The sequence below is a fragment of the Puma concolor genome, chromosome D3 (genome assembly GCF_028749965.1).
Source record: "Puma concolor isolate L17-30 chromosome D3, mPumCon1.1.hap2, whole genome shotgun sequence".
Lineage (NCBI taxonomy): Eukaryota > Metazoa > Chordata > Mammalia > Carnivora > Felidae > Puma > Puma concolor.
This window is the reverse complement of record NC_141678.1, coordinates 38,913,587-38,939,261: the sequence shown is the minus strand read 5'-3', so window position 1 is coordinate 38,939,261 and position 25,675 is coordinate 38,913,587. Positions and strand designations below refer to the sequence as shown.

Genomic DNA, 25,675 nt, shown 5'->3' with positions numbered 1-25,675 from the left:
AGGGTTACGATGAATTTCAGCAAGTAGGCGAATGTGCAAATATGGAATCCGTGAATAAGGAGGATCGGCCGCGCTAAGCTGAAATACCTATAAAACTACCACCTACACTAAAAAATGTACTGATGCTGCATAGGTGCTAACGGGTATTGCATTTTGGTTGGGATTTGGAAACGTTTAGTATTCAAGTGACTGGGATCAGTCTACATGTTGGTGCTGGATTAAATGAAATGAAACTGTAGCAGGGACGAAGCCTAGGTGCATCATAAAAGGCTGTAAAGGGAGAGATCCAAGGACAGAAGACATACCTGGAACCCCTCACGTACCACACCTCTATCTTTCCTATGTGTGCCGGGCCCTGTATATGGGCTTGTCTACTTTCCAGCGTTAACGAGGAGCTGCTTTGGCGCATCCTTGCTACTTCTCTGCTGTTAACTCAATACTGGAAAGTTGAAGCCACTGGCAATAACATTCCCACTTTATAGCAAACATACATAATATTCTTAGAATATAATCACCACTACTAGCTCACTATAGATTACTCAAGTAATCTGAATGAAACTGATGTGTAATGCTACAGGAATACTCCGGCAACAGTTCATTTATTCTGCATAAAAGGGCCCTTTTCAACGTAATTCAAATGGATATATACCTTGTCACTTTTTAGCTGGGATTGGAATTGTCGTGAACATGGTGACTGTGGTCACTTTTGATAAACAGCTTTCAAGGGAAGCTTGGAAAATGATGAAAATGAGTGTAATGATATTCCTCTTCTCACTGCAAGGACCTGAGCGTTGCATACAGACTACCATTTAAAGAATTTTTCTCCCGGGGCGCCTGGGTGGCGCAGTCGGTTAAGCGTCCGACTTCAGCCAGGTCACGATCTTGCGGTCCGTGAGTTCGAGTCCCGCGTCAGGCTCTGGGCTGATGGCTCGGAGCCTGGAGCCTGTTTCCGATTCTGTGTCTCCCTCTCTCTCTGACCCTCCCCCGTTCATGCTCTGTCTCTCCCTGTCCCAAAAATAAATAAACGTTGAAAAAAAAATTTAAAAAAAAAAAAAAAAAAAAAAAGAATTTTTCTCCCCTAAAGGCCTAAGTTTTCATCTTCTTCTTTCTCAGGTTTCTGGACAAGTCTCTTACAGTCAAGGAGTCTTGAGAAGAAAGAAGGTAATCGATACAATGCTAGAAAGGTAGTTTTACAAAACCACTTCCTTTGAAAGACCAGCACGATGACGTCTAACAGCTGACAGTGGCACCACTGTCATGTGTGGGTCCCACGGAGGAGGCCGAGACGTAGTGTCGGCTGGATCCTCCCAGTCTGGCTGTACATTGAAAGACAGCTTTCCAATATGGAAGGCTGTTACGTGAAAAGACATTGTGGGCTCTATGCTCTCTACTAAAAGTCAAATGCAAACTGACTATAAATCAGTTAAAATAACCAATCAGGCATATTTTTAAAAATCAGTTAAGAATCAAAATCCAGTTGAACACCGACTGCATCAGTAGAAGCCTGGTGTGGTATCCCCAGAGTAAAAGAGGTCCTGAGATTCTGTCAACTTCAGATGAGCGTTCAAACATTAGACAATCTCCGTAACACCTCGTCTTGCAACTGATGAGAAACATTCGTGAGGTTTCGGGGCATTTCTTAGTGCAGCAGAAAAAGCATTTTCAGAAAAAGCGTCAGCTCATTAAGACAGTATCTCAATTTCTCCCAGCTGTGAAATCTAGGTTTACAGTCAGAATAAACCCATTTGCATGCACCGTGGTTCCCCGGAGCCTCCCTGTTCACTCCAAGCACCCTGTGGCGCGACTACTCACTCCTCAGCCACCACATCCTTTTACTTTTGCAGCCCTGACTATGTCAGTTCAGGGTATACACAGACAGGTGGTGAGACTGTCTACTCAGAAGCCTGCCAACTCGGGTCCCCAGGCGCACACCCTGCAGAGAGGCAAGGCTAGCGAGTGAACAGAAGACAATGGCGACGCAGTGCCTGAATACCGACCTCTTCGGGTACAAGCGGTTCGATCATGGGCGCGTCCTCCTGCCTGGCGGCTAGTCTCACTGGGGAGGTGGAGAGCCTCTTCTCCCATTCGTTTGTGATGGCAGTGTCTGTGGAGGTTTCTAAAAAGGTTCTTTTCAGCTCACTAATATTGGTTTGATGTTTCATCAGGTCATCTTGAGTTTTATCTAGCTCCTATATTCAGAACATAGAGAATCCAACAGTCAACGTTTTACATTTGCCTTCCTATCTGCGTGTGTGTGTGTGTGTGTGTTTTTTAAGTAACGTCAATCTCATTAGTAGTCAAAATAAAAGAATTCTGATCAGGGCTCATGACACTACCACAAGCACTTTGGTGAAAATGTGATATTTCTAAGGAAAAGAGAAGAAAAAAAAAATCCAGTTCACGCAAGCATAAAAATCAAAAGCGTTTTTGAAAGGCAAACCGTAGAGTGTAATTCACATGTAACCAGAAAAAATTAAAATGAATACACACAGAAAAAGGGATCTATATCTAGGAGAGAGGAAGGAATCAGAGTAGGCTGAGAAGGTATCCCCACTTATTCACAGGTGAGAGCACACAGTTCATGCATCATTGTATGAGCCCACGGGTATGCCACTAAAAGAAATGTCAACACGCACAAACATGCACTGGTATATACCAATACCAACCTCTAACATAAGATTACTATGTTTGACATACACATTTTCACCCTTTATTCGCTTAATCAGACTATTCTGAAAAAAGTGGAGAAGAAAGGGAAAAGTAAGGGACACGGTAGTCACGGGAACCAATGCCGTCCTCCACATTGCACCGACAACACGGTAACCGGCTACGGAGCATGCTGGAAGACTGGAACACCGTAGACAGACAATGACTTATCACACACTGATTTTTGCTTTTGTTTTCTTTTTAATTTTCTACCTGTGCCTTGAGCTCTGCATCTTCCTCCTGGTCCGACTGCCAGCATCAAGAAAGAGTGGGAAATAAAGTCTTACCATGTAATTGACTCTAGGATTGCAGAACTATGGTCTATATCAACTTGCTAGAAGGGGGCACTAGTTTGTTCTTGTATACGGAGAGTTATTTCTTACATGCAAGCCACGACGTTCTCACATGTAATGGAAGACAGGAGCAAAAGATTCCTTGCCTAGTGGGTCTTTGACACTTTAACCCGGAGACTTTTAAGGGAGATCAGCACACACACATAAGTGGGAGGTTGACAGCTAGGGCCTGCCCTGTTACCCTTAATGAACACTAGGAAATGGTTCAGGAAGTGTGGGGAGCCACACTACAACTAAAATTCACAAGAATGGTTATGATCACCCAGTAATGAGAGCTCCCTGGGAATGTATGAATCTTTATAATCCCATGGGGTTAGCTATTATTTTCCCCAACTTGTAGGCCAGAGAACAGAAGCACAAAGACTTTAACACAGAGGTCCCCACACTTAAGAGCTTCTTGGAACCCTAAAAAAAATAAATAAAAAAGAAATAAAAAATTTTTAATTAAAAAAATAAAAAATGATACTAAAAAATAAAACACAATAAGAAAGAATTTCTTGGAACCTTGAATTTCTTAAACCCATGTACTTAAAAAACACATTTGGGAAGAGAGAAGACTGATACGGTGTAAGTCAACAAGTTAAAAAAAAAAAAAAAATCACCTACCATCAACATTACCAGCATTTAAAATGTTCCTAAAGGGGCGCCTGGGTGGCGCAGTCGGTTAAGCGTCCGACTTCAGCCAGGTCACGATCTCGCGGTCCGTGAGTTCGAGCCCCGCGTCGGGCTCTGGGCTGATGGCTCAGAGCCTGGAGCCTGTTTCTGATTCTGTGTCTCCCTCTCTCTCTGCCCCTCCCCCGTTCATGCTCTGTCTCTCTCTGTCCCAAAAAAATAAGTAAACGTTTAAAAAAAAAAAATTAAAAAAAAAAATAAAATGTTCCTAAAAAATACAACCTTTGTCTAAAAGCTACTTCATTATCCTTATATTTCTCATCTCAAGGACCTGCTTAATCCTCAGACTGGTGTCTGAGTGCCGGTAACTAGGCCTCACCACAAGGGCAGGCAGTAGTAAGCCTGCGTCTCTCCCCGGGACGGGGGCGGGGGGGGGGGCACCTGACCCAGGGCCTGGGCTCTGTGCTACGGGAGTTGTCCACAGTGTAATTACAGGTGAGAAGAGGGAGACCCCTGCCACAAATCAGTCCATCATGGTCTCCATCTCCTTAGCTCCTAATGGGGCAAGACTGCCTGCCTGGCAGTTTTGTTTCTAAGGAAATAAAACTGCCTGCTCTACTGTTGTCCTGGCTCCGGAGAGGAGGGAGGGGAAAGTGTTTAAAAAGCGCGAGAGTGCACAGGTAACCAACACGGTGCTGGTAACACACTAATTCTTGAGGGTATCCTGCATTCACAGATCTTTATCTTTACGCTTCACAGTCACCTATGGCGCAGGCAAGGGTTTGCATGCTTGAAATATTTATTACCTAACAACCTACAAAACTGCTATAAAAGAGTATTATCAAAATATTTTCCATTTAGGGCACACATTAAGATTACAGTGAAGTTTACTGAATGTATTAACACATAACTAATAATTCTTATAAAATCAAGATGTAATTTTGCTATATTTAGCACCGAAAATTATTAACTTGTAATAAATTTATACATGATTGCTTAAAAGAATCTGGATAGTAGTTTTACAGTATTATTTAAAAAAAATTTTTTTTTTTTTTTAAGCAGGTTCTATGACTAAGCAGGGCTCGAACTCATGACCTCAAGATCAAGAGTCACATGCTTTACCAGCTAGGTGCCCCTACAATATGGCGATGATGATTATTTTTTTTTTCATTGCCAGTGCTGTTTTTTTAACTTAAAAAATTATGATTTCCAAACTTTGAATTGAACTCTGGCATTTTCCAAAGATGCAATTTAACAAAACTCCTTTTTAAAAAGTTTTTCTGAAGATATTTTCAATTAAGTACTATACAGATGCTATTCACATTTTTAGTTCCTGAATATCTAAGTAGAAAAGACCGTTCTACCTGGATAATGGGAAAAAAAACTAAAAAAAAAACAAAAAAAAAACAAACAAAAAAAACAAAACAGAGTGAACATATCACAAAGTAAAAAAAAAAAAAAATCTGCTAGCACTTTAGGAAAGGAATGTCTTGGCTTCCATTACCATAGATACTGTTTTTATGGAAATTTTCATTACTGGTAGAGAAAATTTAAAAAACACAAGTGCACATATTAAATGTATCCTAAAGAATTTATAATGGATAAATGATAGCACAGTATCTTCCTGTCACTGTTCGATGTGATCACTTTTTTTTTTAAATCAAATACAAACAGTAATTTGCCAATTTTTTCTTTGAGAATCCATTTCTTTTAAGGGACCTAGGTTGTATCCATCCAATCTACAAAACTGCGTATTTTAATAATTATTATTTGACCATCTGGGATTTAAGGGATTTCAAAAAATAGGTCTGTATCTAGTAAATAAGCTAATTAATTGTGAACTCTCCTCCTCCCTCATCATGGCTATCACACATAAACAGCCTCTCATTGGGGACAGGGGAATGTATATATATATATTTTTAAGTATTATTGGTTTGTCCAAGGGTTCTCAAAATGTGATTCTAAAATGGGCAGAGTCAACATCCCCGGGGAACTTGTCTGAAATGCAAATTCTCGAGTCCCACCCTAGACCTTCTCCTTGACTGAGAAATGTGAAGATGGGGCCCTGCAGAGGACTATCCCGATGCAGGCCAGAGTCTGAGTACCACTGGTCTAGGCAGTAGAGTATATTTAACTCCTACTTTCCAAGTTAGAACTTAGCTCCACTCAAAAAGCTAATATGCCGAGTTCCCGAATGCAGAGACCCCTTCACAAGGCACTTTCGTTAGGCGACTACCAGACACCTGCAGTGATGATACCAACCTCAGTGGCGGTGGTTTCCCCATCGGCCGCGGTGTCCGTGCGCTCACTGTCGGTCTATTGATCACAGAAGTGACCAGGGTCCGGGAGGAAGGCAGGAATAGAAAACAAACCCATTTGGTCAAATAAGGTATGGCACAGGTCAAACAGTTCACTCTCTTTCTACGTGATCAGTATCCTACTACCTTCCCACAAGGATGCAGGTTCAAGCAAAAGCAAAAGAAAGGCCAGAGCTAGGTTTTCTCAGCAGAGCCACTCAGAGGAAGACCAGAGGCGCACAGCCTGCGGGAGCCGCAGGCACTGCATTAGCCGAGCTGACTTGTCTGGTTTCATGTCTCAGGAAAACCAAATTGTCATTCTTTCCCCCCCCTTTCAACTAAACCCCTGAGAAAGATCTCTTAAAAATGTTTAATGCAAATAAAATTGACGTTTATATATATTTTTCTATTCTTGTAATGGGTCACATTTCAATGATAAATTACGATGTAAATTTAAATAAAAAGCTACTATAACAGTCACTGGACTTTCAGCCCCTCATTTATATCATGTTGATAATTTACACCCACTTATGGCCATCAGGCTGTCTGCATTACCTATTAATTATAAAAAGCACATGCCAGTGACTCACAGGCATATGTTTTATATGTGAAAAATAGAACTCAATTTTCAAGTAGCAGGGTTCGTTTTTTTTTTTATAGACTAAATGTGGTGTTTATTTTGCCCCACCCTCCAATATAAAGATGTGTATCGAGATATGTAAACATCTCTTTCCAAAACAACCATTCAAATGAAGCAAATTATAATAATTAAAAAAAAAAACAGAGAAAGAGAGACATCTACTTGTAAACAAATAAAACAAAGCACAGCATTTGACAGAGCCTAAGTTTTCAAGGGAGAATGAGAATAGCAATTTCAGGATCGGTTTTGAAGCTGCTTCATAGAGGTTTATGATCGAAAACAAACGATTTTCTCTGGAGTATAGGAGAACCATCGCCATTGAAAATGGGACGCCTAAATGCCATAATACAATATTAGCTGACTTTCCCTCCACGAATGTCAACTGATCATTAATAAAATTCCATGCAGCAAAGATGAACGATTAATATTTTGAAAACAAAAATCAAAACTGGGGGCTGTACACCTGTGAACCTGCCTCTTCAAGTAATCTTGCGATCCTGACAATAAGGACTGGCAAGAAAGACGACAGGGGCAGTGCGATGTTCACACCAACCTGACTCTGGCTAGGCTGCCTTCTTGGCACTATCCCAAGCTTTCGTTGTATATATTCCTAAAAGAAAATACGTTAAAAATTCATGTTTGGCATGTGCGCCCGAGGCGGCCAGCTACCATGACTTCAGTGGAACACAGTTTCCGGGAGTTTAGTAAAGAATGTGTGCAGACACGTTTTCATGGCCTGGCTGCCTTGGCAACACCTGGTACGGGGCGGGGGGGGGGGGGGGACTATTGGTCTTCTCTTAAGGGTAATCACTGCTATGGCAGTAGCATGGCATCACCAACTGCCAGCCTAGGGAAAGGCCGATTTGACTTAGGGGGAGAGACACGGGTTATTGTACAAGTGCACAGAGTAGCTCAAAGAAACCTTAGGCTTTCAAGGACAAATAAGCATGACCTGTGCTTCCTGCGCTGTCCAGTTTTGTGAAACGCTTCCAAAGGGCTTGAAAGTATTTCTCCTCCTACATACTTTCCCTCGTGGCTTTAAAATTTACTAAAGCATCTTGGCTTTAGACTACAGTCATGGTCAAGAGCAGGGGCTCTGATGTCAGACTGACATAGGCTCAAATCCTTGCCATTTAAATTTGTGACACACTGGGCATGTTTCACATTTTAATCCCAATTTCCTTCTGGTAAAATGGAGAAAGTAACAGCCCTAACTGTATCAGGTAATGGAGAGTAAGTGCCTTATAGAATGTCTGACATACACAGACGTAAAAGTGCCTATGCTAATTGTAATGATATTAATATAATGTTAGTTACATTATAATACTACATAATTATTACTACCATTTTTTCTAGCTATACCAAAAAAAAAATAGCTTAGGCCATATCTAAAGTCCCTTAAATTCCTACTGAGCATGTAATCGGTTATTGAACAAATACAGTGCATGATCAATAAATGGTCCATAAAAGAAGGCTGAATAAAGCAGCTTTTATAGCAACCGTTCTTTATATGACTGAACAAAACTATGAAATGTATAACATATTGCAAACTATCATATAATTCTGTTTACATAACTTAAAATGTTAAAAATCAGCTGATCTATTAATTTTTCCTAATTTGAATCTTTTTTATATTATGAAAAAAATTCCTCACAAATTAACACATAATTACAATCTACAGTATAGTGAGCTAAATTCAGCTCATGTTTCTTGACCGATGATTAAATATTCTGTTCCCTTTCTTCTGTGACCATTCTTGAAGGTACAAAAGAAAAAAATGATTGGTCAACAAGCGTTATAGTTAAAATGATTATGCCTTTCTCCACTGGGTTTCACTTTTGAGAAAGGCTGGAACTAATTAAGCCACACTGCAAGACGTGAAAACTTGAAGCAGGGATGATAAAATGTTTGAAAAGAATTATAGTCATTAGTGATTTTGCAAAATGAACGTGACATAGCTGAAGCGTATGCTACATGAAATCATCGTTTAGTTGCCAAAGTGCTTGAGGCCTAGCGACTAAAACAGGCCATGTAAACAAAAATTTTTTTCTTCTTCTTCTTAAATGGAATGACCTACATAGGAGCCCTCCGGCTCAGCCCGACCCGGAGGGCACAGCTCTTAACACTTAGGGTTAAGAGACGACATTGAACAGATGGCCACACGCGAAGTCTTGTGTCAGGAGGGCTGTAATGGTTGACCCAGGCTGGAGAGGAGGGCTACAAGGACTGCACCAGCCAGAGCTGGCTCGCAGTCTCAGAGATTTGCAAGAACAGGGACAGTTATCTGCTGGAAGGCTCCAGTCACGTGGTCACTGGCTTGCGCCGGGTAACTGCTGTGATTTGTTTTGCTGATGTAATGCAGACATGCCCAAATTTAACATTAATTTTCATGCACTGATTACAACAAGATGTACACCCTGGATTAGGCACAAGATCTGTGTGGTTTGCTACGGGAAAGTTCAGTTCTTGAGAATTCAGAGAAGCACAAAATGGCCATCTTTTTTGTTTTGTGTTAGCTTGACGACTAACTCCATTGCTAAAGGAAAAATATATGTCCAGGTTGGAATCCAGCTAATACTAACAGTCTTTGGAGATAATCTTGCATTCTCAATGTTGTCTGTTCTAGTCCTCCATTATTTGATAATATTGCCACTATGAGAAATAGCGATATTGAAAGCTAGGATTCATTCTCTTGAAATATTTTCCATGCATAAAAATTTAATTCTGTATTAAATAGATTTGGGGCCATATGACCTAAGAACCTTGAAAATGGTTGAAAAGGCCAAACTTTTATTTAAACATCTATGAGGCCATTTCCATTTTTTCTCTTCTGCTGCTAAGAAATGGTCATAATATCACTAAATATAGATACACACCTCGCAATTCTATATACTCACAGGTGTACCTCAAATTATGATTTCTAGCTGAGCTGAAAACTGAACAGATTTTTTTTTTTTAGTGTTGCTTTGACTTTGTGACTTTTTTTTTTTTTTTTTTTTAATGCTGGGAGTGCTGGGCTTGTCTCCTGCCACAAAAAGGCTTGCTTTGTGAGAACAGAAGAGCTGGAGGGGCCTAGGGAAGGTGTGGGCAGGGGGGTGGGTGGCAGCCAGGCCCTCTGTTGGCAACTTCTGTTCTTTTCCCCTGCGCTCTGTTTGAAGGGAACTGCTGGGCTGTTCATACAGCTGTGGAGTCGTGTGACAGGAGAGTAGTTAAGAGGCAAAGCTAACGGCTGCCATGTCAACTCACCCACTGGCTCGGGTAAGGGACAGGAGACAGACAGGCGGCATGTTTTCTCAGACAGAGGCTGCAGGCCCCGTCCTTTCTCCACTGAGCACACGCCGGGCTGAGAGCCACAGGGGCCTATCCAGCCTCCCTGACCTTCCCGGGCTGTCCGGTGTGTGTGGATCTTCTGGCCTCTGCTGGGGTTGAAAGAATCGCTGCTACCCAATCTATCCATTGGCACTGTTAGTGCTGATGAAGTTACAGCCCATTTTTACGGCATGCGGACATCTTAAAGGAATCTCTTCCTAAGTGTGAAAACCGCAGTTACTTCCGGCCCTCTTTGCGTTCCTACCGGCCACGGAGGTCGTGTGGGCCTTTGAAGCTACCCAAGCATTTTCTGTGGCCCAACACACCCTTGGGGTCTGGCTCACCTCCGTGAGTCACAGTGATAGCCTGGCAATGACAACAGAAGGGCAGAGTGGGGACACTTCAGAATCCCCAGGGAGGAGAGGCACTGCCAGTTTGGGGAAGCCACCCACCCAGACGAGGATGGCACACCTCCGACGGGGTTCGCTGCCACCTCACCTTGAGTATCACGTACCTCCTGGTATCACCACTATGTGTGATTATCCCAGGACGCATTCTGGTAACGCTCCGTAAACCTGGGTTAAACTTATCTCTCGGTCTCCTGGGTCGTTTCCTTTACGACACGAGAACTGACCAGAACTTGAACCTAACCCTGATTTTTTAACATAGCTGACAGGTTATTTGAAACGGACGTCTGAGTCCTTCAGCATCCGGAGAAGTCAGCGGGTAGCGGAACGAATCCGGGCTGGGTGCAGGCTGCTCCATCCACATGGCGTTGTGCCTAACCCTGGGGCCGGGTCGCACGCCCCGACACACAAAAACCTCTCACGTGTCGGCACAGACAATAAATGAGGCTCTGAAAGTAGGGCCGCTAGTGCGGTAGGCGCCTAACACTGTTTCGGCCCGAAGCCCCGACCACGACAGGGAAGTGTGCTCTGTGCCGAGGTACACACCTCTTCCTCTGAACTGTCACTCGGGTCATTGTCTAGTGAGGCACTCAAGGAGGCCGCCTTGGGCTCCAGGTAGCAGAGGCACATAGCCAGAGGGAAGGAGAGAGTGAGGGCATATGGCACTGAGAAGGAGGCGGAGAGCAGAAAGAAAAAGATGAAGAGGAAACAGGGCACAAGGGAGGGTGAGCGAATCGGGAGGTAATGCTGCAGGCTCTGGGGGAGGAGGTTGGTTTCCGACAGGTTGGGGAAAGAGAGGTACCCATCGTCATCTAGAAGAGAAGGGAACGACTCTGGGAGCTGCAAGGAGAAGGAAAACAGGGTGGTCCCTTTGCCGGTTTGCTGTTTGTAGCTAAAAGCCACATCTTGGTCCCCTAAGGACGGCCTCCCTTTGTGGTCAGAGTCCAGGGCGGGCTCTCCGCGCACGGGCACGGCGCCTTGGGCCGGCTCGACACCCGGGGGTTGGCGGTCATTCTCCTTACACCTCCTACGGAGCTCTGGGGGGAGTGCAGGGGGACGATGGGCTGATGGGGGGGACGGAAGGCATGAGTCAGTGCCAAGCCCAGGTGACTGATGTGAAAGAGACAGAGAGAGACAGAAAGCAGCAAACAGAGGTGCAAAAGGACAAAAAGAAAACTGCAATTAGTTACTTTTCTTATGGGTATCAATATAAAATTGTAAAACAAGAATTTTAGCACTATGGTTGTTCATGTATTTAAAGTATTCAAGCCACATGCCAAAGATACCACGAATGGCTACTGTTCCCCCATCAGACTGTCGATTACAGGCTGCGTTTTTTTTTTTTTTTTTTAAGTCAGCACCGAAGATATTGGTGGGTAATCTCAAAGTCTACATGTTTCACACCATCCACAAAGTCTGTTTAGACCAACAATTCTAGAAAGCTTTAGGGTTTTGAAAGCAAACATAACTCTCAGATAACTTAAAATCAAGACTTTCAATAACGTCTCCTGATCTCCAGCTAATAGATCTGTTACTAAAAGTTTGGTTGAATTAAGAAATGAAAATGAATCCAAGATTTGATGATTTAAAGAAAAAAATCTTTAGCGTTACCTTTCCTCACTGAGTCAATTGCATCCCAAACAGGTGGGTTTCCAAATCAAGAAGTTTCTGGCCCCACTCCCATCTGATCAGTAGTGCCACTCAGGGAGCTCGACAATTAGCATTTTAAGGAGCTCATGCTCCATGCAGAATTGAGGTTCCTTTGAAAACTTCTATTTGGGCTCCTTTCTCCAGGATGTAAACAGAACTTAAAACTCAAAGGAGGCCTCAATAAGGTAACTAGCAAAAACAATGTGTTTTCATGTGATGTGGCCCATCAGCCTTATCCCTTTGTATTATTTGTGGTCCATAAATAACAGAAAGGTACAATGTCCCAGCCTTCAGGTTGTTCTTAAGCAAGTGATCACTAGATGTAACTCCCCTGGTTTGAGTCCTTAACAGAATGAATGATAAAGGCAGGCATCCCCACAAAAGTGTCCCCGGGGAGTTCAGGCTTCTGCAGGGCAAAGAGAGGCCCTTTCCACTCTCTTTGGCCCCAGCAGCCTCTAGGACCACAGCCGGCTTCCTCTGCAGGTGGTGGAGGGCTGCTGAGCCAGGTGGGGGTGGGTGTGCGTGGAGGGAAGCCAGCAAGCTCCACACAGGACCTGGCACAGCTCAGAAGCTGCTGGGCCCCAGGAGTTCAATTCAAGGTCACACAGAGCCTGAAGCTAGACTTCCACTGCTCTCTCTGACACTCTGTGTGAGTGTGCACGTGTGTGTGCATGTACACGTGTGTTTTGCCTAGAGACTTGAGAGCATGGAAATTAGTCGCCCTGGCTTGTAACTCCCAATCCTGACTTGGTAAATAAAAAGAGGGTAAGAACGTGCACAAATAAAATCGTATCACGGATCTATTAGAAGCGTCTCCTTTTAGGTATTAGACAAGTAGGTCTTTTCTCAAAACTCACATCTGACGTGAGGCGCTGTGTTTGAAATAAACATGACCCTGCACATATCTCATTCAAGCGAGAACAATGTATAAAAGATACAAGCTGACTTCTGCCTGCAGACCATTGTTCCCCTGCTGGCGGACAGCTGCCCAGGCACCTGGGGTGATCATTAGCCTGGGAAACATCCCTCCTCTCAAAGCAATCGAGGGGACCAGTCTTTTAAGAACTATTTTCAGTAATATACTTTCATTTTGGTTAAAAAAATGAGTTCCCTCTTTGTTACTTTTTGAGGAGGGAGAAGAATAAAACGAAGGTTTAATTTTCCATGCCACTTATTTAGGTGGTTTTTCAAGGACAGCTTTGCACTGTGGAAAATGAAGACTGCCATCTGCCTACCTAAGCACAAGGTTGGGGCCACTGCCTTTCTGAAGGCATTTGGGTCAAAGTGCTGGCTTCTCAGAGATTCAGACTAGGAGAGTCACAATTTTTGGTCTTTTTGTTTCCCCTTAGCATAAATGGCAGGAGGGAGGATAGTTCCGTGCTATATTTTATATAAACAAATTGGTGGTCTTTTCAAATTCGATAAAGAGACATGGCCTGGGTCTATTTTGGGAGCAAATTAAAAGTCATTTCCTTTAATGTGCCACTTAATCACAGTTATACATCCACGAGAATTGTCGGCTGCTGTGGGTGATTTCGGGAAATCATGGAAATCATTTGCTTTTCAGGCATACTACCTTTTTCTCACGTCCTATTTACAAGCTGCCTTGACTTAATTGGAGAGTAAGAGCGTAGAAACAAAACTCAGAACAAAGCATGCCTGTTTTAACAGCAAGAGTGATCCAATATCCTTGCCGTCATCTCCTATCCTGTTTTTATCTTTGTGTTTGGTAAATAAATGATCTTACCTTGAAAAAAATGGATAGGGTTTCACGTGGAATATTCTGACATAACTACAATATGTTGTGGATCTACCCATCCCTGTGTAACTCTTGTCCAAAGAAGCATTTTTCTTTAGAGACCCAGGTGAGTCCCAGCGACAGAAATCTATATTTGAAGACCCCCAGTTCAAAAGAACACTTTTGAGTCACATCTGGGCAAGTTGTAGCACACCTGTGAGTTGCACAACATTTTTATTCTTGTGAGTTGCACAACATTTTTATTCTATTTCTTTTCACTCTGTACATTCCAGGAGCCACTCTGTTTTACCATCATCATTACCCACAAGCCTCCCAATATAGTTTCTTTTTCTTCTACTTTTAGAGAGCTGCTCTGCTACCTACAGGATCCTGAACCAGAAGCAGATTGTCTACAGGTTTCCTGACTTTTATTTTTCTGAAAAGTTGCTTTATAATGCCAGAGGACCAAAAATAAACATACCGTAAGAAATACTGGGTGAAATGAAGTTTAGAAATCTGATGAATAGAACACCTTGGAGAAACTGCTGCCAAATTCACCTTCCATCTTCCCTTGCAAAGTTCTGCCTTAATAGCTCTTTTCAAAACATGTCTGCTCGCTGCTCTGATGATTAGATTATGGTCACAAGGTAAGAGGGGAAATAGTGTATAAATACAGAGGCTACGGTCACTCAGTAACTTGCGCTCAGAAGAATGGCAATGTGATTACTGTATATCTAGAAGAATATACAGTACTTGGGTAGGAGAATGGGGCCAGAAACAAAGAAAATAATTTTAGTGACAGTTCTGAAACGTGAGCCCAAACAGAAAAGTGTCATATGGCCCTAAATGTATTTTTAAGATACACGGACAGGACGGCTGTTGAAAGTCTTACATAGCATATCAGTTCAAATAAAAATTTTCAAAACGTTAAGAAGGAAATCTTCCAGAAGACAAATGTCGACAGAGGAAACCATAATTTAGAAACTGACCCTATGAACGTGACTACTGCTGGAATTGGAACTACCCTAAGTCTGACTGATTAACACATTCCTGGTTTCTAGCCTCAGAATTATTAAGTAGCTTGTGAAAGTCTAAGCAAGCTCTCGGAGGGAGCTTGGGAGATGTACCTTTCCCTCGTGCCGTACTGCGGCCACCGGCGTGGCTTCCTCTGCCTTCTTCCGTCTCTCCTCTTCCTCGTCCCGTTCCTCCTCGGCCTTTTTCTCCGGAGTCACAGTGGTGATCAAGTTGGTCTGAGAGATGCCCTTTGTTGTGGCGTACTGGCCAGTACCAACCTCTGCAGCAGACACAGAATCCTTCATGTATATTTCATGGTTTTCATTCACTGACGCTAAAAGCAAATACAACCGAAGAAAAAAAGTCTGAAATAGTTAAGTCAGAAGGCTGAAGAGCACCACCGATTGCCCCGTTATGGCGAAAAGTACCCCTCCCCACGTCTGTCTGAAAACTCCAGTCAACGCTGCGGGCACCCGCACCTAAGCGCTCTCGGAGACACAGCTTTGTGTGTCTTCTATACCAGTGTTTTAAAATGACTTAAACGCTCATGTCGCGAAGCCACCAGAGTGAGTCTCAGGCTCTGCGGTGAGGACAAGCGCGAGCGTGGCGGCAGCGGAGGGGCAAGAGGCTGGGCTGCTGCGAGCCTGTTACCCCACAGAGTAACTGGCTGGCTCCAGCACCAGGAGCCGGTGGTGAGTCCCACAGCTAAGAGCGGTATCTGCAGCGGACAACTCCTCTCATACACTTGACTCTGAACGCATCTTGGGAAGTGCCATTCAACAAGGAGCACCGAATTGCGTTCTTTAATTAGTCGTTAGCAATGGTTACAAGAGTCCATCACTCCTACTGTATCAAAAGTCCCATGGCTGATAATGAAAATTAACTATCTTCGTGGGATTATAAAATTTGGAGAGATTATAGAATCTGGACGGCAACTCTGTTCAGCTGGAGTGCAGAAACGTTTTAATTTCTACCGCACGTTAAAAAGATTACCGTGATATGCATACACTCCTTCATCTCGGCTATTTTGGGAAGACAAGACAAATGTTGCTAATGAAATCCATGCAGATGTAAGACATGCAAACATAAAAGGTAGAAGACACAGCCTTTCAGCCCTGCTGAAATGTCTTAGTGAAAGATGCTTAATTCAGTGACATTTTTAAAGTCTGGTACTCATTAGTTTAGGTTGTAGGTGTATGTAACTTATTTAAACTTACAAATGATTCTTTTCAATACACAGTAGCTGATCATGGGAAAAATGTAACCAGCTTCATAGTTTAGGAAGTTTAAAATGTAAACGTAAGAAAATATTCTGAAATCCTTTCATCAAAGCTAAACCATTTCGTTAAGGTATCTTCACTAAGATATTTTATATTTCCTCATACTGATGAGAGAAAGCTCATATGAGATGCAATTTCCCAATGGGTCAGTTAGGCTGTTGTACATAGGATGCAAACTTGCAAAAAGCCACTTGTGTTCCAACATGCAGCCACGGCACCCCACTCAACACCACAGGAAACATACGGGAATTGGCAGGACCCCAAAGAGTGAGAGACAACACATACTAACATCACTTTCAGGCAGGGAGGAAGAGACAGTATGCTATTAGTACATTTGTTTCACAATTGTCTTTTGCTTGTCAACAATCATTATCACACAAAAGGCCATGAGGAAAACCACGTACACAACAAATGTGTTCCCTTGGGTACACATCACTGAACAAAGTGGATGAGAGCCTGGGAAAAAAGGTGTGATTCTACGAAAGTTCCTTCGACACTGACTTATGGAATACACAAAGAGTTTACAGAGATTCTCTAAAGGAGAAAGGATAAATGGAACAAAGCAGTAAGAAAAGCTTCAGTGTTAACGTGAATATTTCAGCATCTGAGTTCAACCCGAAATGGCCCCAATAAACGCTTTATTCCCAAGGTTTAGCTCCACGTTAGAGATTTGAAAAACAGGCAACTATTAGAAAATACAGAATGGTTAATTAACGTCATAGGCCAGCTCACAAAAGCCTATAAGAATAATCATGAATGTAATTATTATCACACCTGAAAGAACGCTTTTGCACGTCTCATTCACTCTTTCTTTGCAAACAGCCTTACCCCCATTTTAGAGATGGTGACAAAAACTGAGACCTGGCAAGTTTAAATCACTTGCCAGGTGCTACTCGGATGGACTTCAGTCTGGGTTTATCTACCAGGTGAGTGCTTTTCTTCTTCACCAGTAACATACATAATATAGCACAACTGACACAATTTTGACTTCCTCTACCAACTGTTTATAAAGTATTCCATTAGCAAAATACAATCCTCTAAATCGGAGGATTCAGGGAGTATGCCACCCAATCAGCCACATTGGGCTACAGGGAAAGGGAAGAGAGAGCCGGGACTGTGGTGAGCAGTGGCAAAAATGTAAGGAGGAAGGGGAGCCCAGGCACTTGTAACTTCGTTATTTTTACTTGTTTTTACTCTATTTTTACTATTTTAATTTTATGTTTTTGCTTATTATTAAAGTTGTACACACATGCTAGAAACTTACTCTTTTTATATACACAGATACGTTTTCTATAAAACCACTAATCTCCAGGTGGAATTAGAAGCAGAGACTTGGCCATGCGTCACTTTCTTTTTTTAATTTTTTTTAATCTTTACTTATTTTTGAGAGAGAGAGAGAGAGAGATAGAGAGAGAGAGAGAGAGAGAGAGAAAGTGGGGGAGGAGCAAAGAGAGAGGGAGACAGAATGTGAAGCAGGCTCCAGGCTCTGAGCTGTCAGCACAGAGCCCCATGCGGGGCTTAAACTCGTGAACCACGAGATCATGACCTGAGTTGAAGTCAGAGGCTTACCCAACAGAGCCACCCAGGCACCCCAGGCATGAATCACTTTCTAAGTATTATTCCAGCTGCCGTGTGTTGTTGAAGGAAGCACATTTGTGCGAAACTATGGACGGCAACACAAAACTGTCACACAAGACAAAAACCTGCTAAAAACTCACTACTATGTCATTCCTTAGAAATGTTATTTACGTGATCCTCTCCCTGTTTAACTTCCGCATTTGACTTAACGGTGGAGAACATTTACATGGCAATGCTCCCCCAGTCCATCTGGTGCAGTAATTAATATTAACAGGAGGATTTAACTTGCAGCCTCTGGCTCTACCATTTAAATGTCATCCTTTCTATCAGCTATCATGCACTGACTGGAAACAGTCACAATTTATCCCTGAAAATTTTGCAGAAACAGAGATAAATTTAACTTATGGTCTTCCTTCTGAAACAAACTGACTGAAACAAACCCGGTAATCATTTAAGATCTGCCAATAAGAGAACCAAGTTACTTACAGAGTACGTGACAACTGTATTTAGAATGAGATAATCTTTCTCCAAATTTGGGGTGCTGGCTGATGAAAGCTACGCTCTTCATTCCCTAAGCATCATTCTTTTATGGAGTAATTTTATATACATCTACCAATAACAGACCTTACACTCACCAAGGCACCTTTTTTTTTTTTTTTGTCCCCGAGGGTGGGGGTTACAACTTGTCACTGGGCCACGGACCGAGTGCTTTTTATTTCACTCTCTTCTCAAGAGGACCTATGTTCACTGAAAGCTTGGGATGGTTTCATACTATTTCTGGGTGGCCATTCGTGATTATTATTACTAAAGGTTAGGAAGTGATGCCTACCTCCATCCAAGCTGCGAGACATGGTGTAGCGTTTGCTGGATGAGCGTTCGAAGTAAGGGGCAGGACGATCTATCAACGCACTGGCTCTTCTTGTTTGGGCTTGCGTCCTGCCACTGTAACGAAACTTGGAGCCCAAGGTAAGGAATTTCTTTGGAGGTGCTTCTGGTAACAACAGTCTAAAGATAGTAAAGAAAAAATGCGAGAGACACTGTTGAGTCAAACATTAAGAATGCGATCTCAACTTTTTCAGTCAAAGGTAAAGTGCTTTGTGCGTTTAACATATAACATGTTAAATGAACATGGTTTAAAAATTTTTTAAGTATTTATTTTTGAGAGACAGGGAGAGACAGACAGACAGACGGACAGACAAAGCACGAATGGGGAGGGGCAGAGAGGAAGACACAGAATCCGAAGCAGGCTCCAGGCTCTGAGCGGTCAGCACAGAGCCCGATGTGGGGCTCGAACCCACTAGCCGTGAGATCATGACCTGAGCCGGAGTCAGGTGCTTAACTGACGGAGCCACCCAGGCGCCCCAAATGTGATTTTATAGGAAAAAAAATCAATTCCCACAGTACATGTCAACCAGGGAGTTGTAGAGAGGCTATAAATACAATGGGAGTTGGCCTGGAATCCGTGAACTTTAACATCTCATGCAACTGAAGAGTTTATGGTTCTATAAACCCAAAGAACAATTAAATAGGTGATCTTGGTGAAGAAGACGGTGATAAAATTTGCTATTTCATAGAAACAAATCTGATAGTCTGAGTAAACAAAGGAGCCCAGTGTATTAAGAAATGACTGAAATGTTAAGGAAGGGATTGAATCCTTGAAGTGGGCATCTTATAAAAATAATGAAAGGACACTAAAGGTAATAAAGAAAGGGGAAGCAGGGCAGATAAAGATTTCTTGTCAAGAAACCTGGTGACAGTGAACTTGAAGGAATAGAAAGGATATTCTTCCACATTCTTCCCCACAAACTTTTTCAGTAGAAGTGATTCCAATTGTTCTAATTCTTCCTGAGGAAGAAATGAAATCATCTTGACCTACCTGAAAAATGTGTGATGTTCAACACATACTTTCCATAAACGTTTGGCAGCTCGATGGTTTGGCAGCTTAAACCCGATGGTGCTTTCAAATTGTTCAAACTAAATTAAAACAAACAAACAAACAAACACATATTGAGGAGTAAAGTCAGGTTTGCAATTATAAATAAAAGAAAATCATTTACAAATCATGCCCCCCACAAGTTTTTTCCTTTACTCACAAAATCAAGCGCTATTTGCAGAATTCATGTTATACATATTATTCATTAAAAAAAAATCTTGTATTTATTCTCCTTAAAATGCTGCAGACATAGATAACCGCATTATGTGTGTGTTTTATGTCCGAGTATGGATTTTATGAAAACGGAATGCAAAAAAAGACAGCATCTGGATTTCTTCCAGAGGCCAATTTGTCCTGATCTCATTTTTAAGCCTTATTTTCATGGTGTCTCTATGACACCATGACTTCAACTGGAATATACATACAGGAATAAACACAATGTTTAGAGCCTACAGCATTTTCAGGAAGACACTTTCTCCTAGGATCCGGTCGGAATATATGCATATGTCCTAGGTATTTGATGACTTGGTATCAGATATTGCTGATTTTGTTTATGCATTCTAATCTATGGATTATTTGATATTATATATACAAACATAGGGAGAACACGATTTCCTATCTTTCAGCATGTATAGTTCAGATGATAATCTATCAGCCATTTGATTTCTCAAGGCAAAATATCCGACTTCCTAATGTATTTTAATATTATTATGGCAGATGCTCAATATTTTTTTATTTTCTGCCGACAGTATGCATCAGGCCACCAGAGGGCAATCATTTTAAACAGTAAAACCTTTCCAAAAGAGCATTAAACAACTGGACTGTTGACACAGTCAACAGAAAAAAAAGTAATTTACATAGCAAAGAACCAAGAAGAGGGGCCTTATGTGTGGCATAGGAGATATAACTATGCTTGACTTCGATTTCTTATTTGAGAGGGACGAGCTGGGGTTGGGGGTGGGGAGGCTGGGAAATACATCACAAGCTATTCCAACTACAACTGCCTTTCCCAATTTTTCACTCACTCTGGACGTTCACACGGAGGGGTAAGTTGTAAAAACCGCTATTGGCCAACAGCTGCAGCCAATCAGCAAACCAGAGCATTCTGGATCGTGACTAAACCATCCTTCAGTTATTCATCCCGCATCTAATATGCACCACACTCGTGCTCGCGGCTGCCAAGAAGCCGGGAAGGTTTTCTTTCCTGCTATATCCTCACGCTGTTTGAATGCTTCTCTCTCTCTCTGTGCTTTGTACCAATTTCTCAACCTCTTCAGAGCCTTTGTGCCATCACTCATTTTCTCCCTCACTCATTCTTCTCAGCCTATTTACATGATTGTAAAAAAGTGGCGGGGGGGGGGGGCAACTTTCTTGGAGCCTGCTTCTGCCTGAAACACAACCCCATCTCGCTCCTTGACAAAGGTCAAGAAGGAGAAGCCTTGGCTACTGCACCCCTTACCTCACTGCCACCTGCAGGGTCCTCCCACCATCTTCTCGAACTCTTCAGTGTCACACCGGGCTTTGTCAAGTCGACGCACTTTTCTTAGTTCTTAGCCCACACGTCTTGTCAATAGCATCTGGCCCCGCTGGTTCATCATGTGCCCAGAATCTCGTCTCCTTGTCACTTGGGACTGTGTCCTGCCCCTTTTCTTTCTCTGGTTGCTTTTCTTCATCCCCCTACGGTCCTCTTCTGCCTACTCTTCCCTCTCAAAAAGTGATGTCACCCAGGGTTTCTGTTTGAGGGTCTCTTCTTCTCTAACTTCCTTTGTTCTCTGGGCAACTTATTTCCTGCCTGAGGCCTCCAATAGAATGGATGCAGTGGATGACTCCTTCAAACCTGTATTTCTTACTATGCAAGAATCACCCCCTGAAAATGTCTCAGAGGAATTTAATTTTTTTTTTCTGAAATTCTCTGTTTTCCCCTCTTGTCTAATAATATCATGTCCATCAACTTCACGCATGCCAAGGGAAGGCCTCTGATCATCATGGACTCCTTCCCCTCTTTAGCACCCTCCTCCACCCTGTGTCCAAGACCTACTGGTTCTGTTTCTGAAACTTCCCTCACAGTTGCTCCTTCTGTTCTATTCCCACAGCCTCTGCCCTAGTTTAGGTCTTACCACATCTCATTGCTAACCTGCAGAGTTTCATTCCAAATTATTCGTCTAGCGTATCACGTCCTCTTGAAAACCTCCCATGGCTCACTACTGTCTCCTGATGCATTTCTCCAGCGTTCCCATCTGGGCCCTCACCCCAGCCTGTTTGTTCCACATTATGTAGAATTTTCTCCTATGTGCGATACGTATCATGACGACAGAATTCTAAGTGCACGAGACTGATTCTTTGCCAAACAGAAAGTCCCTTAAGGATAGGGACCAACATCGTGCTCAACGATAAACAGGTGCTCGCTTAGTAAATGTTGGATGAACCAAACATATTATCGGTTATAAGTTTAATATGCAATTTTAGGGAATTATAAAAAACTAATTTCAGGTATTTACATGAAAAGCTTCCAGATTATTTCAGTCTTCACAGACAAGTTTGACTTTATATTTAAACAGGATTCCTTGCTTTATAGTATGATTTAAAAAAATGTTTAAAGTGAGGTACAACGGACATATAACATTATATTAGTTGTGGGTGTATAACATGATTCAGTGTTTATGTGTATTATCACCACACATAGTTACAGATCTTTTTTCTTGTGATGAGAACTTTTAAGATCTGTTTTCTTAGCAACTTTCACATACACTGTACAGCATTATAACTGTAGTCACCATGCATCACATTACATCACATATAACCTGATTTTTAAATTACATTTTCCACCAATGGACAGGCTGACTTGGAAGACAGGAGATCATTCTGTATTGTACCAGAAAAAGTTCAGAGACACGGATGAGCTGCCAACTTAGAACTCTGCCTGCCTCCATTAGATTATGCATGCTCGTTAGAAACTGGATGTTTATTCATCATCTATTAAACAGATCATAGGTGGTAAATATCTCCTGTTATGTGTAAACCACTTTGGAGGATATAAGTAGTTCAGGATGGTTGTACCCGAGGAGCAACGATAAGTTAACGATTTTGATTTTTTCATCAGTCTACCTGATGGAAAGAAAAAGGCAGAAATGTACGAGGCTATGAGACGCTTATGTAATTTACCCTTGGTGTCTCTTGCTATAATCTTTCTTGTGCTTTGATCACATTATCGCTAAGCTATACATGTTAGGGTGCCAACAGATTTGGAGTACAAAGACAGGTCATGGACATGTAAAACAGAGACAAACAGGAAGAAATCTATTTTTTTATTCACAAAAGGTTTAGCACCTAAGAGTTTCTTTTATACCGCAGTTGGAAATATACAAAACATTGTTCACAAATCCTGATTTTACATTAAAAGCTTCAACAATAAAACTTTTTCAATCTATGCACTGGGACAAAATTAGAATCAAACCACTGAAAAGAAGCAAATGTTTTATTTATTGCTGTTTATCGGACAAGTCTACGATAAATTCTCCTCGGCACTGAGACAGAAATCACCATGTCCTATGATGTTCAGAACTTGGGCGCAGGCAATTTAAATCTTTGTTTGCCATCAGGTGCCTTTTTGTTCAAGGTACACGCAAATGCGGGGCTACTTACCTCTCCTGGCCGGATCTTAATGTAAAAGTTGTTCCGTTTGTATGAAATTTTTAGAACCTTAGGCCAGGCAAATCTGTTTATTCTCAGTCGGTCACGATATATCAACAGACCACTCGCACAAACTCCTAGCATAATTTCTACTCCTTCAGAATCCTGGAAAAGAGCACCAAGAAACAATGGATCAGTATTTCACTTTTTTTCACTGACAGCTGAGTAGGGAATTTAAGCTTCCATGAAAGAAGCTATAATTGACTATCTATAGCTCTAATTTAAATACGAAGAACACTGCAGCCATTTTTTTTTTAAACACTGCCACTAAGTAATAGGCTCCTAATGAAGATATTAATCATTATGGAGATATGTCAGAGTTAAACTGGCTCACGCTCAGGTATCTTACAACGTAAATACCGCACACAGAGAAGGTCGACCAGATGATGTGCTAATAGCAGGAAGAAATCATCGCTGCCCTTCTAAAATGGTTACAGCCGTTTAATGTGTATTAACTCCTTTCATTTTTACGGTGATATTTTGAGAGAGTTGCTATGACTGTTCCTAGTTTACAGAGGAGGACACTTTTCAGGCATGGAGAGGTGAAGGGTCCTTCCCAATTGAATATGAGCAGCCTGGCTGCAGAGATAGAACGTTCAGCTGATATGGATACTAACAGAGAGGCTCTGCCCCTTCTCAAGAGTGTTTTGGAGTTTGTTCCGTTAAAAGAGAGCCTTAGAAAAAAATCTTTTTTACATACCATTAGTGTCAGAGTGAAATTTAAATATAAAATCATTTTTTAAATTACGAGCGTACTTCCCCAATGTGCCTAGAACACACACACTGCCCAGTTGCAGTCACATTTGAAAACCGGTTCACATACATGAATATCAGCACATTTTCTATAGGTATATAGTTTTCTTTTTTTAAGTGGGAGCATGCTATATTTATAGCTTGTTGTTCTGCTACTTGGCACATTTACTTCACCTTTAGGTCACTTCCTAGGGATGTGGGATGAGAAGTCTCAGAGATCAGAGGTCATCAGGGAGGTCATATAAAGCTCAGGAGACTGAGTGTGTCCAGCCTATGCCCCCCACATGTTGTATTTGGGTGAAACGGGGTAAAATCAACCCATGTGATGGCCCTGACTGGGGGAGACACAAAGGACAGAAGGCAGGACTGTGTGTGAGGCTCCGTCCCCATCTCCTTGTCACACTGGATGTTGGAAGCAGGGGGCACATAGGAGGTGAAGCTGAGGTCTTCTGCCACATATTAATCAGCAGGACTGTCCCTGGAACTGAGTCACTCTGCAGTGGTGAAGAGGGGAGGGGGTATGGAAGAATCCTAACAGGAGAGTCTGACTCATCCCCACTGTGGGCATTTACTTCCTCAATCTTGCCAGTGCAAGGCAGAAAATGAACATTTCCAGAATCAAAAATAAATATTTCGGTCCATCTCTAGGAAATTTAAGTCTACAAATACCATCTAACTGGATTAAAATGAAATATTTTACCCTGGAAACAGATCGCTCCATTAAGGTACAAAATTACTCTACACAAGTGGAAATACTTGATGGCAGGATATTACAACATAATTAAATTCTGAGGAGAGCTCAAAGACCAGAAACTGTCCACCATTTATCAGGGGCTTTCATCTGAACGAGCAATTGGAAGAGCTAGAGCTGATACTGACAAATAGCTGGCACTATTGATCCTTCAGAACCAGCCAATGTGCTCACAGGGCCGCTCAGAGGTGACTCCTCGTGCCCAGAGCAGAAATGCAGGCACGAGGGGAGGATTGTTTGATTAAAGGTCCTTGATTCGCTTTCTGGGTGATAAATACAGAGCTTAGTTGGGGAACTAGGCCTTTGACCTACGGAAGAAAGGACACTTAAAAGCTCTTTTGTTATTATTATTATTTTTAAATCACCCATTAGTGTCTTTGAGTAACGAGAAGCCAGAATCCTTCCTGGGGAAGATGAGGAAGCCTCCTCTGACCCCTCCTCTCCACCACACAGGCCTCCCGCGTCCCTGTATCATTCTGTCCTCGCCAGCACACCCCAAGCAAGTGGCGCTCCAATCAGCTCCCTCCCACACCTTGCTCTCCTCAAGACTGGAAGCTGCTTGAGGGCAGGAGCTCTGTTTTACCTTTGCCCAATCAGCGGTCATACAGCACCTCCCTAGCAGGCATTAAGCCATCACACGTTTGTTGAAAGAGAGGGCAAGGGAAGAAAGAAAACGTCAGGAATAGGTGGGGTTTTAAACTGAACCAACGTTTCCATGTCGTTACTCCGAAGTAAGAACAGAGTAACACGTTTGATTATCAAGTGTTCTGCCACAGCCCGTAGTCCTGACGTCAGCTTGGTAATTTTTTTGTACTGAAAGCTGTCACCGCGGTCTTTACTGGGGACGTGGGTGTTTCCCTACCAATAAACACATTAGATGCTCCCTTTAGCAGGGAGCACTGAAGGGAGATCTGGATGGTCTCAGTCTATCATAATTAAAATAAATGAGTGTACTATTCCCTTA

At 42.3% G+C, this 25,675-nt stretch overlaps 1 protein-coding gene across 30 annotated transcripts in view; it reads right to left on the bottom strand.

Annotated features, from left to right (window-relative positions):
• The window catches only part of EPB41L3 (erythrocyte membrane protein band 4.1 like 3), a 231,838-nt gene that overhangs the window by 11,961 nt on the left and 194,202 nt on the right, over positions 1–25,675 (bottom strand). For 11 of the 30 annotated variants that reach the window (XM_086682516.1, XM_086682512.1, XM_086682509.1 and 8 more), the window contains 9 exons: positions 23,160–23,312; positions 19,461–19,558; positions 18,414–18,589; positions 14,840–15,060; positions 10,871–11,434; positions 5,934–5,987; positions 2,920–2,955; positions 2,667–2,732; positions 1,998–2,189 (listed from right to left, as the gene is read on the bottom strand). In XM_086682516.1, the coding sequence (XP_086538642.1) occupies positions 1,998–2,189; positions 2,667–2,732; positions 2,920–2,955; positions 5,934–5,987; positions 10,871–11,434; positions 14,840–15,060; positions 18,414–18,589; positions 19,461–19,558; positions 23,160–23,312 (1,560 nt within the window). The remainder of the gene's footprint in view (positions 1–1,997; positions 2,190–2,666; positions 2,733–2,919; positions 2,956–5,933; positions 5,988–10,870; positions 11,435–14,839; positions 15,061–18,413; positions 18,590–19,460; positions 19,559–23,159; positions 23,313–25,675) is intronic. The other 19 variants (XM_086682519.1, XM_025931262.2, XM_086682529.1 and 16 more) reach the window with 11 other exon arrangements.